This window comes from Lepeophtheirus salmonis, chromosome 2 (assembly GCF_016086655.4).
Source record: "Lepeophtheirus salmonis chromosome 2, UVic_Lsal_1.4, whole genome shotgun sequence".
Lineage (NCBI taxonomy): Eukaryota > Metazoa > Arthropoda > Copepoda > Siphonostomatoida > Caligidae > Lepeophtheirus > Lepeophtheirus salmonis.
In genome coordinates, this window is record NC_052132.2 from 19,496,043 (window position 1) to 19,511,646 (window position 15,604).

The 15,604-nt window shown below is 29.3% G+C and overlaps 1 protein-coding gene across 4 annotated transcripts in view; it reads left to right on the plus strand.

Annotated features, from left to right (window-relative positions):
- LOC121132376 (lachesin) overlaps nucleotides 1-15,604 on the plus strand; it is a 425,839-nt gene that overhangs the window by 391,972 nt on the left and 18,263 nt on the right. For all 4 annotated transcript variants that reach the window (XM_071886663.1, XM_071886665.1, XM_071886666.1 and 1 more), the window contains 3 exons: nucleotides 336-404; nucleotides 4,628-4,793; nucleotides 13,382-13,426. In XM_071886663.1, the coding sequence (XP_071742764.1) occupies nucleotides 336-404; nucleotides 4,628-4,793; nucleotides 13,382-13,426 (280 nt within the window). The remainder of the gene's footprint in view (nucleotides 1-335; nucleotides 405-4,627; nucleotides 4,794-13,381; nucleotides 13,427-15,604) is intronic.

The window sequence follows — 15,604 nt, forward strand, 5'->3', positions numbered from 1 at the left end:
TCTTTTTAATTATCAATATCGGATGTATACATATATCTATCTACATATATTATATTTTGATGGTTTTGTTTTAAGAGCATTTACATCGGGATGAAAGAAAATTTATGTATGAATAAATATTTAATTTTTTTCCGGTGTTTGTTCCAGATCATTTTTAAGTTGACAGAGAAAATAATTAATTAATACATTACTGTACGTGTTAAGTAAGGATTTTAAATAAAATAAAATGCATTCTATTAAAAAAAAATGAATTGTATTTCTATAGACGTGTATGCAAATAAGTACATCGATTATTAGTTGAACATATGTTTATAATTATTTTCTACTATTTGCAGCCTCGTGATGATCCTTCATACGACACTCGCAGTCGATGGCACAATATTAACGTATCAGGAAATAAACATGTAAGTTTTTATTTATTTGATTAATCTAAACTTATTTAACTCTCAAAACTTTTTGCCATTTTTTCTTTAAACACTCCAACACTAAAAAACAGTTTTCAGTAACTCCTAACAATAATAACTTTAATTACAACTAATGAACCGGCTATATGTTTGTGAAATACCAAACCCGACTCCCCAGGCTAAAAACCAACTAGGAACGTAGAATATAATCATTGTAGTAAAGTTTCATCATTTGAGACATTTTGCTACTTTAATGGGAATCATTTATTCTATATCAATCATTAGGATTGAGGTAGAACAATAAAATTGACCCAAAATGAAAAAAATAATTTCTGGACCGAAGAATTCTGGCCTCCCCAGTCCCCTGATCTGAATTATTTAATTCAATCTCAATCCCTTTAAGGAGTCCCATTTGAGAAGGATATTCATTACTTATATTGCTAAAGTATGCACTGTCTTCGACCTCGTCTGGATGCTGTGATTGAAGCTCATAACTAATAAGCTTCATTATATGTTTAAATAAAAGTATTTTTAATATTTTCATGTACAAACTCATTTGGATATGTTAGGCATGATTACTGGACCAATTATCAATATTTACTTATCTCTATTATGCGCATTTTGAGAGGTTAAGAGTCACATAGTACCCATGCTTGGATACATAGTATATTGTCTGCCTTGAGGTACCAGTCTGTTCCTCAATGGCATTGTGGGACAATCCCACGCGGAGGAGCGCCTTAATCTTAATCCTATTCTCGTACTGTGTTTTCATGATGGTGACTAGGAAAATGTTTTTCTTATCAATCGCCAGCTAATGATGTATTCAACAATATTGTTGAATAGAAAATTGTAAAAACATGCCTCTGAAGCTTTCAAAATGTGTATAATAGAGATTATGAAATAATAATGGCTGGGCAAGTATTTGTAGCAGAATGAAGGTGGTTAAATACTTTTATATGGAAGTTGACAATTTTAAGACAAACATAATCGAAAAGTTAAAAATAAAATTTATGACTGTTGAGTGTCCCCTTTTTCACTGGATTCCCTTACTAAACCTTATATTGAATCCAAATTCAAAAATGGGCTACTCTAATTTACATACACAAATAAAACCTTGATAATATGAAAATTGTTGCTTATACTTGTAAAATAGCATCCCGCACTTTCTAACTAATTGTTAATAAAAATATTAATAATGTGTGTATAATTATGGCAGATATAATAGGTCTAAAAATAAGAAAGAGCGTAATCACCACATACCTATTATATTACTGAAAAGGGATTTCTTGAAATTTGTGTAAGTCATGTCTAAATAGATGAACACTTTGTGCACATATTAAATTTCATAACAAATTATTCAAAAAAAGAAAAGAAAAGAAGGGGGGGGGGAGAACCTCTTACATATATTAAACTACAAAATGCAAAATCCGTAGAGAAATCTCACTTTTTTATATACCCGTGTTTGTTTAAAAAAACCATTATACTAATAAAATATAACTTTATATATTTTGTATACAAATGTGGGGTTTATTTCCATACTCAATGATTACCCATTTACTTATATTTTTATAAATACAAGCCTTTTGAAAACAAATAAAAACTTATTTATAGACTCAATGGAATCAACTTTCTAAAAATATTAAAAAATAACGATTGTCGTAATATGGAGTTTTAAGTCAGCATATGCTTAGGCATGGATTGGCTTATGAAGACCAGAAGTCCCTGTTTTTGTCATTTATGTCATCAACTCTACGTGCTCTCGGAAATGTTCCCTCTTTAAATTAATAATGATGTCATACATAAAACAACTATTCTAATACGTGATTATATTTATACTTGCTAGTTTTGATCAAAGTATCTTGATTCCAGTGTTACCAAAGTGAGGAAAATTGTCTTATACATATGTATAAGACTATTTCCCAGAGCGAGGAAGATTTGACATCGTTTCTTGGGTATCTAACCATTATATTTAATTATTTTACTCATCCATATTAGAAGATGGAATAAGTGACTATAGATAGCAATTCCCTCTTCAAACGTGTAATATTTTCCAGGCTATTTTTGAAGTAATAATAGTTTCCCTTTTAGCATGCAAAAAATAGGGATTATGTATTATGATAGCCTTTTACTTGGTTCCTTTAAGTTTGGCCTTGTTTATACTTGAATTTCATTTTCTAAGATAAATTGGTAGTTTGAAATTAAAATGACTAATGTTGTAATTAAATAATACTTCATGAGGTGTACAAATAGTAATATTTACAGTCTACATATACAAATTGCCCCTTTTAAAAAATTGGTACATAACTTATAGCCTGCCACGGAAATTTCATTCCATAAGGTACAGAAGGTTTGACCCCCTGAAATTATTTATGTCACCTGGAACATTTAATTTTTTTTTTTTTTTGTCAGGCTGACCCCCCTGGTTCTGGCCTCCAGACCCCTCTGAAAATAGCTTCTGGACGGAATTTTTTAACCATATGGCACATGAACAAAACTAGTCTTCTTTTTTTAATAATGCCCTGAGATATTAATATACATTGATGCAAGTTTTGTTTATGTACTTCATGGGGTGAAATAAACCGTAAATTCAACGTTTTTGGGGCGAGTTTGGAGAGGGGGGGCTGACCTTGTTTTTCGACCGAATTTTTTGTCACTCTTGGTTTTTTATGATGTCCTGGCATAGTACTATATATTAGTGCAGAGGGGTTTGGTGGTTAGATCTAGCAGGGGGGTTGGGTAAGCTGGCAAAAAAAAAAATACAATGTTCCAAGTTATATAAGTAATGTCAGGGGATCAAACCTTCTGTACCTTATGGAGAGAAATTTCATTGGCAGGCTCTCGGACTATCATATAGTACCTTTACAGTACTTAATTACAAATTTGAGATACCTTAAAATCTTTTGCCATGAAAGAATTCTAATGTATTTAACTATTTACTTTGAAGATAATCTTCTATCAATGTTTTTTTCCCCTACATAAATCCGTGAGGTATCTCATGGATTTTGGTTGGGAGATCGTGAAAACAACAAAGAAAGAATGAGATAATTATTTTGAGAGCTGATGCTGAGTAAGTTGAGTTAAGGGCAGTTCAAATAGATGAGAAAATGCTTGAAAAAATAATTGAAATAGGGAGTTAAAGTCATCCTTACAAACAATTGGTAATTATACATAGTAATTTCTTGAATTTGTACGGATATACACCTTCAAATGACTATTTACAAAAAATATTCATGCTTACTCACAATTATAAATAAGTGAAGATACGAAAAAAGAGTGATTCCATCTGTGTAAAAAAGTTATGAAAAATTTAAAAAAAAATTAAATTATAGATACAATTAGGGAAGACACAATTCATATTTACGATTTGTTAATTTTAGGTTAAAAAATATTTAGTTTTTTTATACATTCTTACGACGTATATACGAACATAATTATGTTTAAGTAATGAAAAAAAGGAAGGCGAGTCATGATAAATAATAATTATGTTTTGTATGCAAACACTATGTTGGAGTTTATTTATACTTAACAAATATTCACAAACCACACATGGCCACGTAGACGGAAGGGATTGATGAGGCTTAAGAAGGGGAGAGGGTATCTGAATACCTTGTAGACAAAGATGGCATAAATTTTATTTTATCAAAACTGCTATTTGGCGAATTTCTTGTCAAAAGGCTAATTGAAGGCCCTTAAAAAAGTTCAGTTTAAAAATAGAATAATACAATAAAACGTCATTTGATAAATATGGTTTAAATTTATTTTTATTTTTGAAAACTTTGTTTTAACGGGAGAGTAAGAAGCATTATTTGAAAAAATCACCAAGTGGTTTATGAATGATCCCTTAAATACATAGTATGGTTTACTTTATTATATCTATTTGACAAAGTATTGTTTTCCATCGGAAAACTTTATCTATAAGATATTCCAGACCAACATATGAGTGCATTTTTTAAGAGCTTTTTAAATCATAAGAGCTAGAACAAACATTAGCAGTGATAGAGAGCCATTAGTAAGATAAAGGGAAAGTAGTTCTTGAGTTAAAAGGATTTTGTATAAACATATCCTCTACCATTTTGTTTGTTCAATTACTTGTGATGTAGCAGAAGAATCCTGCACTAATGGCTTAAATTTATAAATCAATTACAGATTTGTGCAAATCTTATCATAATTTTATGATAGTATGTTATAGTAATGTTTTCTTCTTCTATCTATTACTCTTACAGATATCTATTCACAATGAAGATGAAATTCTAAATCCTTTACAAAACGGAAGTTATATGTTTTATGCTCTGGAGCCCAGCACACAGTACGAAGTATTTATTCAATGTGAAAATAAATGGGGATGGTCCAAAGAATCCGATATTTTTATATTTTCTACAAGAGCTAACGGTAAGTTCATAATATTATATTTATATTAATATGAATGTATTACAAATATATATATGTGCTCCCTCAACACAAAAATAAGCTAGAATATATTTTCTACAAATGGAATGTAGACTAAATTGCATTCTTCGACGAATTATCGCCAATTTTTATCGACGAATTCTTATTATTAACCTTGTAAATACGCTGCAAATTGCACTGAAAGGTAGCCAAAATTAAGTGTCGCCATAAAAGAATGATAAATGAATAGATTTTAAAGTGCATTTCAGATCAATTGTCCTCATCTCAAATCACCGCTTAAAATTTTAACCATGGCTCAACTCAAAACTTAACAAATGTTAAAGTTTGAGTGACAATTTATAAACATTTTTTAGCTGAATGTTTTTTTGGGTTTTTTTTCTCGGAAACAAATCATACCTAAAGATATCCCGTTATAACTCTCTTCTACACGGCCCAAAAGCAAAGATTGCAATACCCCTAAATTTTCCAAATTGAACTCTCCACCATATTATAGACAGATTTAAATAATCTGATAATGCTACCAGGGAGAAACCTAAGCCTCAAAAGATAAGAAATGCACCCCACGATTCTTGGCTGGGTTCAAATAACAGTAACAGGATCCTTATGTTTCACAATGAGTATGTTGACTAAAGATTGCCAAGTGAGGAAGGCAACATCTATTGAGCTATTTTTGATGATTTTGTAATTACGTTTGATCACATAAAGCTTTGACATCTTCCCATTGATCCAATAAAGACCAAAAGAGTGATTTATGGGAAGATACTTCTTTTCTTTTTTAAATCCATTGGTGGTTACTTTTGTTCCTATTCTGATTAAAAATGTATTTTTTAACAGCTAAAATTTTAGGTGGATATGGCGACATGCTTACAAAGTCCCCACTGACTTCAGAAGCAAAAAATGGCTGCTGATATGACGTTGGGGGACATTAGCAGTGAAGACCATTTACCATATTATTTCTTTCTTTATTGTTGGCCTCAGAATTAACTTAGTTGTTTACATGGATGTACTAGAAACGGTTGTTGTATCCTAAATGAAGATTGTGGCTGCTGCTACATCCCTTACACATTGCAGCAAGACACTATACTAACATACAAAGTCTGAAAACAGCCTGATTGAAGAACAATTTAAATCACTTTTGTCCACCTGAGGTATGGCGTCAAAACTCCCCCGATTTAAACCCATCTTGAGGAAGGTGCTATGCCTGCAGGTCTCAGCATAATAATATTATCCCCTAAAGCAATCCATCAACTTATCTTATATCTTGTATTATTTAATATGTTCTTACAACTCTCACAACATAAGAAGTTCTATTTCATATTTTAAGTCAGCTTAAATATGGATGTCTATTTATCCTAGATTAAGTTTTGTGTGCACAAGAAAATCATTTTTAATAATGATAATAACAGTTGGAAAAGTCTTTTGTAAAGAAAAATAAACATAATATCTAAAAATACAACTCCTTTTTTCCCTTCAAAGAAATTTTTCTATTGACTTATTTTATTTTGTTACTCCTTATTGCGTTCAAAAAAAGCATTCAAAGGGAAACAAAGTTTTTGAAAAATAAGCAAGTAACTTCCCTTTGATAAACATACACAGATTTGTGATTGAGAGGGTCTATAAACACTTAATTATAATAATCCACAACTACAATTAAAATGAACTTGATAAGGAGTGAAAACAAGAAATTCACGATACCATTTTGAATTTACACTAAAATATTATTTGATTTTCACACCCTGGCCTTCCAAAAAATTAATCCTCCGTTATTGGACATCCTTTAAATAACGCAATTAGAGAAGTGAGCGCAAAAAATAAACCCCAAAAATAAAACGAATTTATTAAGATGATACACAAATGGACGGCACTGATAATTACGTGATTTCAATTGGGTATCTACTCCATCCATATTTCTATGAAATATTCTTTCTTTTTTTAACTTTTGAAAATTAAATGAGTACCTATCAATATTTGATAAGATTGCATGTTTGATTTAAAATAATAGCTGAAATATTTCATTTTGTTGCTATTTTTGTACCCCTTAGTCTTTGAAAATAAGAAGTACCCAAGAAATATAATGAAAAAACAAAGGAGGAACTTTTAAGTTAAAAGTAATTTAAATTTATTGAATCTCAATACAGAAGTGCTAAATATACTCTAATAAATCTTAAATAATGAATTGTATATAGTATGATTTAATGTTTGAGGTGTAAATTAAAAAGAATTGACAATAAAATGTAGATTCAAAAGAAATTAAAGCATTTCTATTCATCTCGGGGTGTATAATATCCCTATTCACTAACAAAGGGTTAATCATATGAATTTCAAAGTGAAATTATTTACTTTTTCATGATGCCAAAGACACATTATGCAACCTCATCGGAGGGTGGAATCACTGTTTATCTATCAAGTTGTTCTTGTTCAAACATGGAACTCTAGAAGTATTTCGACGTCATTTTGTTGTCCTTTTTTACCCACTTTCGTCATAGATCCTTCTTCTAATATATACTTCATACATTTGTAGTTTTTAGTTGTAAATTTGTTTTTTGATACATTTTTCCTTTGTAATTCTTTGAAAATACACAAAGAAAATTATATTCGTTGTAAATGATGAGCTTTTGATTTAAAATTTTGTCAATAAAATGATATGAGACAGACTACAATTTCTGCAGAAATTGTAGTTTAATAAATTAAAAATGCTAAGCAAAATATGTATATTGGAGGCCAATTTCAGTTTTTTATATTACTGTATTTAATAAAAGAAAAATTACTTATTTGGAAGAAGGAAAAATGTTGTATATATACCGTGTATCTAGTGTTCCGTAGTTCAAGTAAGTAACCACACAGATCTAAATTTATTCTATTGATATTTAGTTGCAAGTTAGAAGAAGACTAGATTTTATGGGAGAAGTTTAAAAAAAACTGTACGTTTTTGACGTTTGGTAAAGAACTGAAGAGGAGGGAAACTTTGAAGAAAAAAAATATATATAAGAGGAAATTTGAACTAAGTGATAGTTTTTTTAATGACATGAAGGGAACGAACAATTCAAGAATTATTGATGGCAAAAAACGATAACATCCACTTCTTAAGGTGGATTAAAAGGAAAATTGCCAACTGCAATCAAAATTCAAACCAATAAATGTGTTAAGGACCCTCCAGAGTGTATTTTTCCTCATATTGGTTAAAATATCTAAGAAGTCTGATTTAATATGATTGAAGTATATAATTAATAGATTATATGTTGAAATATAATTATACGGTTGTACAAAAAAAATACTATTATTTTACCCTTATTTGGTCGGCTGTAAATTTCCACTCATAGTTACGCGTCAAGTATGTGCATACATTTTACAATGAATATTAATCGAATATTGAAAGAGAAAGTGGGAGGTGGAGCAGATCCTTTCCTTCTTTCTAAAAAAGGGTGTGTCAGAAAAAGTTTGAAAATCACTTGATTAATGATCTTATTCTCAATCTGGCATTAATTATTTCTTTTCTGAGCTTTCCAAAATAATACGAAAAGTTTCTTTTTACGCCGTATAATTATGTTCCAATGAGTTACGAGTATGAATAGGAGTACAAAATGTAAAATAAGAGTTTCACATTATGTAATTAATTCCACCCTCTTAGTGTTAATTACGTTATCAATGAAATAATTTATAAATGTAAACAAAATAATAATTAAATCCTTTCTGGAAATGTGTTTTTATTTTCTCTAAAAAAAAACTTTTGATGCAAAACATAATTTATGGAGTGGTACTAAGTTAGGATCTCATACAAAAATTAGTAACTCACAGATTATTATTTGTATTAGAATACGTATTTGTTACATGTTTCATATTGTTTTACAATTGAACAATATGACATTAAATGTACTTGTCCCTCTTCTAAATTACTTGGAAGATACATTTTGTCACTGCTATTAGTCACAACATTTATTTGAATATTTTGCAGAGAGGGATGAAACCAAAAACTCCATGCTCCTTGTGAAAAATATATCAACATCCACTAATTCATATCCTATATTGCAAATACATGGGGGTTAAGATTATATCAAGAGGGACACCTATATTATTTTTGTATGAAATGCTAAAAATCATCTCTGTAACTTTTTTCACACTTAGTGAATCATATTTACCAAAAAATCTTTTTAAACACGAAAGCTTTCACTTTTCAACAAAAATAAATTTCAAATCCCTTTTTAATATAGCTACATATGTGGTCCGTAAATATAAAAATAATCATGAACAAAAATATAACCTCTTTACGTATTATTTACATACAACCCAAGGATATATTTGAGTCAATTATAGGCTTTGTATTCAAATTTGTGGGATAAATAAAGATACCCTAGAATTGAATCAATCCATAAGATGTTGTATCTGATTTAAGCGACTTATATTTTGTCCAGGCGGTGGACATTAAGACTTCCTTTCGGATTCTAGAATCCGCATTGGCCTCCCCTCAACTATGACCTAAAAAAATATTTTTGTAACATTTTTCCAACATCGTCAATGATATTTACCAAAACATATTTTGGATACCAAAGCCTTCATTTTTCAACAAAGGTAAATTTTTGACAACCCCAGTTCGTCAATATAAAAACATTTTTGAACAAAAATATTACCTTTTTACGTTATTTATACATACAAACAAATATTTCACGGATATATTTGAGTTGATTATAGGTTTTGAATTCAAATTTGTGGGATAAGTAAGGATACCCTAGAATTTAAGCGAAAATTAAGAACTTTTCTTTGATTTAAGTGACACTTTTATTGCACATATTTAACCATTAGTTTTGATACAATGAGTTTTAATTGTGGGAGGCTTACTTTCATATTATTAAATAACATACTTGACAATAAAGGATTTTAAAGCTAAATATGGATATGCATCAAAAAATGTAGCCAAGTTTTATTTTTATGAGGATAGAGAAATAAAAAAGGGTTTGCTTTGTTTTTGTAGAGGCATAATGAATTATGGGAGAGAACAAGTGTTCAGATTTCATAAATAATAATGAAACATATTTATTGCTACATATGAAGCTACAGAAATCATTAAATTCCCTGTGTTACTTATATATATTAATAAATATCCAGTTGTTTCAAAGTTAGTGTCATATGGAAGAAAAAACATTCATTCGACCAATTTGCTTTGTTCTCGATACACACTTTTGTACAACTCATAAATTTATATTAAAAAAAGAATACATGTTATTCAAGCTGAACAGAAACGGTGAATGTAGAGTTCCTCCTCCTTTTTTTAATGAGAGGTTGTTAACGGATGTTATGTTATAACATGCCGTGAGAGACTTTTTAATGTGGTAGAAAATATTTAATTTATATTTTAAGGCAAGACTTAAATAATTGTATGTCTATTGTTGTAAATTTTAAACCCTTTGCAAAAAAAAAAAAAAACTAAGATGATAAGCCTGACAATTTGAATTGTTTTTAAGGAAGCAGCTAAGCTGCTGTAGGCCTTCTACTTATAACTCCCCAACAAATCCTCAGCTTTTGTCACCGCCATTCATGAGCACAAAAGCACGTATTTATACTAAGATACTTTCTCCTCTAGAATGGAAAAATAATGATATCAGCTTAAGATAAAAAAAAAAATTCAGGTTTGCAAAAAAACAAAAAAATTCAGGCCAAAAATTGCATAGGATTTACAATCATATCTATGTTTCTAGAAACACGAGTGAAAAGGGAAACACTTTCTTGTACCTTGAGATAAAATTAAGTTTGATAAGAAAAGTTTGAATCCCTGATTCAAAATATGTTCTTAGTTTTTCTATATCAGGATCATTTATAAATTTGTCAGCTATGACTAGACAAAAACAATTCCTTACCGATCATTTTTGAATGACGATTACGAGACGAAACGAGACTTATTTTTTTAAATGTGTCAAATACATAAAATAAATTTTCTTAAAAATAAAAAATATATATTCATTTTGGGGTTTGAAAACTCCGGGATTAAGTTTAGAATTTGCTTGTCCATCCTACCTATTCTCCTGATTTGTCACGCTCAGACTTCCATCTATTCACAATCCTAAATAAATTTCTTTCTGAGTTGGCTTGAAACAATTTTTGGGGATCTTTCCTTTACGAGAAAGAGTGAGTCAACAGAAGCAATGAATCTCTAAGTTTGTTGATTTCTATCACACCTCCCAATATTGTTTTTTCGTTACGTTAATTTTATTTCTGCTCAGGAAATGTTTAACTCATAAAATCAGAGTCAGTGATGATATAGGATGCCATCATCTAGTCCAGTAAAACGTGCATTATATTTGGGGATCAAAATTAATAGCATGAAGTACGTGAGCGCCATCCTAGAGAAAGGTTTCTTTCTATGGGTCAATTCCGAGTTGAGAGAAAGTACTTAGACCTTTCAACAAGATGGTTATCTTTCTAAAATGTTCAATAGGATGCAAAAACAGTGTTTAATTTATTTCATTAGCCTTTGGAGTAATTACTTTTAGCCTTCATTCAGTCCAGATTTGAATCTGAGGGAGTTTGGGATCTGCTACATTTTGGAGGACAGAGTCTGTAAGAAGCATTAATTTTGATCTACTTAAAGTCTTCAATATTTTGGGATTGGGGAACCATTCTGATGTAAATGGGCAGTTCCTCTAGTTATTACTTGGCTAATAAACTCAAGGCTATAATTCCTCCAAGAGTGGACCATTTTGAATAATTTTTTGATGACCATTTATATGATATATAAATCGAGGGTGTTTTGAAAAGTTTATAACCTAACAAAGAAACATTTTTTTGAACATAGTCACCACGTAATTTTACAGACTTCTTCCAGGTAAATGTGACTAGCTTTTATTTACGGGCACCACAATCTTCCCGTTGAGGTTGTAAACTTTTCAGAGGACCAGCAAAATTTTATGTTTCTAATGAAATAAATAAATGATTCCAACACAATTATTCATTTTACTGTATTTTGGGCCCTTCTTGTATATTTTACTTTAATAGTTTGATTATGCACATCAATTCAAACATAAAACAATTCATTTGATTTGGATTGAAAGTAAGCTATATATTCGGGGGCCTCGTTTCCTCTCCCACTCCCCCACTATTAAAAAAAGGGTTTCCTCCTGAGAATAGGTTTTTTTATAGCTAGGTTAATTTATACTGTTATAGTTATTTAAGTTTTTATCATATGTCTTAAAATATTCCGCTAAACAAAATTGAATATTATTCAATGAAGAGGAGAGGAAAGGAAGAAAAGTATTTATATTTGCTAGCTTACAAAAGAGTCCATGGATGTACGGATCAACAATTGTTATTTATGGCTTAAGATCATGGAGGTGGATCTTAATTTAATGAATGCAGCAGAAATGATTTATTTACATTTATACCCACGACGTAGACTATCATATATTTGTTACATATGTATTATACAAACAAAATAATAAACGTATATCAATAAATTGTTATGAACATACATATGTTTAGTAGCTCTCACTACTGTCTTTAATAAATGCATTTTCCATATGTATAAATTTGCGCATATCAAGACATACAATAGACAAAAATATATGTACGTTAGACTGGCTCTTAAATGCGTTTCTTTTTTACCTCTATTGAGGAAAGTTGGAAAATTTCCTTTTCGTAACGAAAGTTTTTTGAAAAAGGGAATCAGAAAAAAAATTGGATCTTATTTTATTCATAAAGGACAAAAATAGTACGTATTATACGGGGTACTACATTACTTTATATTTAATAATCGTTTAATGAGGAAATTTAAAGATATATTTTCAAAGATTTGTGAATATTTTTAAATAGTTATTTTGACTAAATTCTCTATTTTCACTAATAATGACTAGTCTATGGGGAAAATGCTATTTTTTTCCTCTCTAAATATAGAAACTGAAAGAGTTACTAAAAAATTGTTTAAAGACAAAGTTATGAAATAACTTTTGAATAATTGCTTATTTATTTACATGTGTTATTTTTTATTAACGGTTCTAATTCGACTTTAAATGACTGTTTTTGGGGTATAAGTGTTGTTTTTTCTCACAAACATAAAAATAGACTTGGGGGTCTCTAAATATTCATTAATAAGTTTTTAATTCTTCATTTTATTTTATTTGTGGCAATGTACTCGCAACATATCAAACAAATCTTCCAAATTCAATAACCTGTTTAATTTGTTTTGTACATTTAATGAAATGGAAAATACACTTTCTGTATTTTTCTACTAATAGCTCTTGAATTACTTGCAATTATTATGTATCTATTTTACTATATTTAGGAAAAATGGGTAATATCCCCTCATAAAAAACATAACAGTAGATCAAATAAAATTATATGCGTATCACGCTGTGTTCAAAAACATGATTTAATGCCGTTTAAGCTCTACATAAAAAAGACAATAAATAGTGTCTAGTCATTTTTTTAATATGTTCCCATTATGAACACGTATCTTTATTTATTTATCAATACTTATGCTCCATGCACTCGAACAAAAATCCAGAGCAATTTCATATGATAAATGGTACTTTTATAGGCTATTATTATATAATTTATTTATTTTTCCATTTTCATGTCTTCTATAGACTACATTCCGAAGGAGCTTGCTTCTCAACCTGGATCTAGATCTGGTAAGTCCATATTTTATTTCGTCTTTTACATTTATACTTACCTATCTCCATCTTCTTAATGCTACTATATGTATATATATATGTTCAACAAAAATATATTTGTACCGGGTGTAAAACAGAAATTTACACAGTTTGTATAATATTATAATATGCTGTCTCATAATATTTCTTAAAAAAGGTGTGCATTCATTCGGGCAAAGTTATTTTGACCGAGTGTCATTTCACCTATTTTCAGAAATATGTATTTGAGCGACATTTTCATATAAAACACACTATAAGATAAATAATGAAATTATATGACAAAAAAAGACAAAATGCCCTATGAAAGAAAGGTTTACGTTCATAATATTCACAACGACACTGATTGGATAAGTGTTTCTTCACAATAAATGAATTGTTTTTTTTTTTTATTCCTTTGGTAGAAATCTGGTGAATAATCATATGGAAAAAAAACATCATTCATCTTGTGATATTTATTATTTAAACAAGTCACTGAAATTAACCTGGCGGAAAATAAACTCATCCAAATTAACCCTCGTTCAAATTAATGTTGCTAAAATAGTATTTTTTAAATTTACCTTGATCACATGAGCAGATATGGTTACAAAAATATAATTTTATATAGAGTAGACCTTATAAAGCTGAGAAAAATACCATGGCCAATATATGATACACTGGTAGTAAAGTCAGAGATAATTTTTGAAAGGTCATAAAAAAAGGAAGATTTATTTGTCTTGACATAAAAAAGTAAATTAAGTCATCATGCAGTAGTTCTAAAACAACTGTATTGTTTGAATCCGTTAAGGCAAATCTAAAGGAAATGGGTGAACCTATTTCAAACATGGCAATGAATTATTTTGAAATTCTAATAAACTAACACTTTGGATTTTTTAAATAATTTAAATGTTCATAAATAATTTTAGTGCCAGAATAAATTGATACTATTTAAAAAAATTATATAACAGAATCAGCTATTTATCTATTTAAGTATGTTACCATCAGCTGTTACTATGCTAGTGGTTCTCCTACAAAAAGATACATAGTGCTTACAGATGGTGTTTGAATCCATTTCAATCAAGGATAGGTCCAAAGCTGCCTTCCTTGACATAATTTCATCTTAAGATGAAGTAATCATTAGTTTTGACATCTGGTCTACATATAGTGTGGCCGCCACTTTGGCTTCTCTCACTTTGAAATTTGGATGTGTGTATAGAAGCTCCATTCTAATACCAGATTCATTGTCATCAAGACAGAGTTATACATTATATACAGTCTTTTCAGCCACTCTAATTAGCTTTGATAAATTATTTGGAGTGTGACCTGCACGCATTAAAGTTGTGATGTTGATACTCTTACGCAATTCTTAGCTCAATTACAAATAATAAAAAAATACCCACAAATAATATTTTATAGATACTATGGTGATCCTGAGTTTTTAAAATGAACGACTATCAACCTCAGAAATGTGAATTATTCAGTGAGTAAATTTTCAGCTACCACCCGGTACATAAACGTACAATATTTGCATAGGCTCCTCACAAGCAATGGTTATAATATATTTATGAAGGAGAAAAAATGTTTAAGAACGGCCTTGGACGGTTTTAAAATATGTAACTTTGTGACAAAAAAGAAGGAAAGAAAAATAACTAACATATGTACATACAGAATGTATTAGTAGGATAAAAGGAACAATTTGACTTTTCAATAACTTTAAGATATTAAAAATGTTCAATCATTCTAAGAAATTATTTTCATATTTTGTGAAAGAGCATTATTACTAAAGAGTTTTTAAATGTGTATTTTATATAACCGTATATTTATCTTTTGTAAAAATGTTTTCCGCTCTAAATCTATGTCTAATGAGATATATAAATTGTATGGAATAAATTTTTTCACACCATAATTAATCTTTCCAAATGAGAGGGTTTTATTCTATAGAATATTCAACATTTAAATGTTTTAGCCTTGTATGAGCATTTTATGTTATATATTCAACATTTTATCCATTACACATTGTACAATTATTTATATATGAGAAAGGAGTGGAGGGTTAATTGTTTTATTTTTATTTGTACAATTGTTCAACTCTTCTAATATAAAAAAATATTTATTTAAAAAAGTTGATTGGATATTCATTATCCTCAATTGATTTTTAATAGAATTTTTGTCGATTAAATT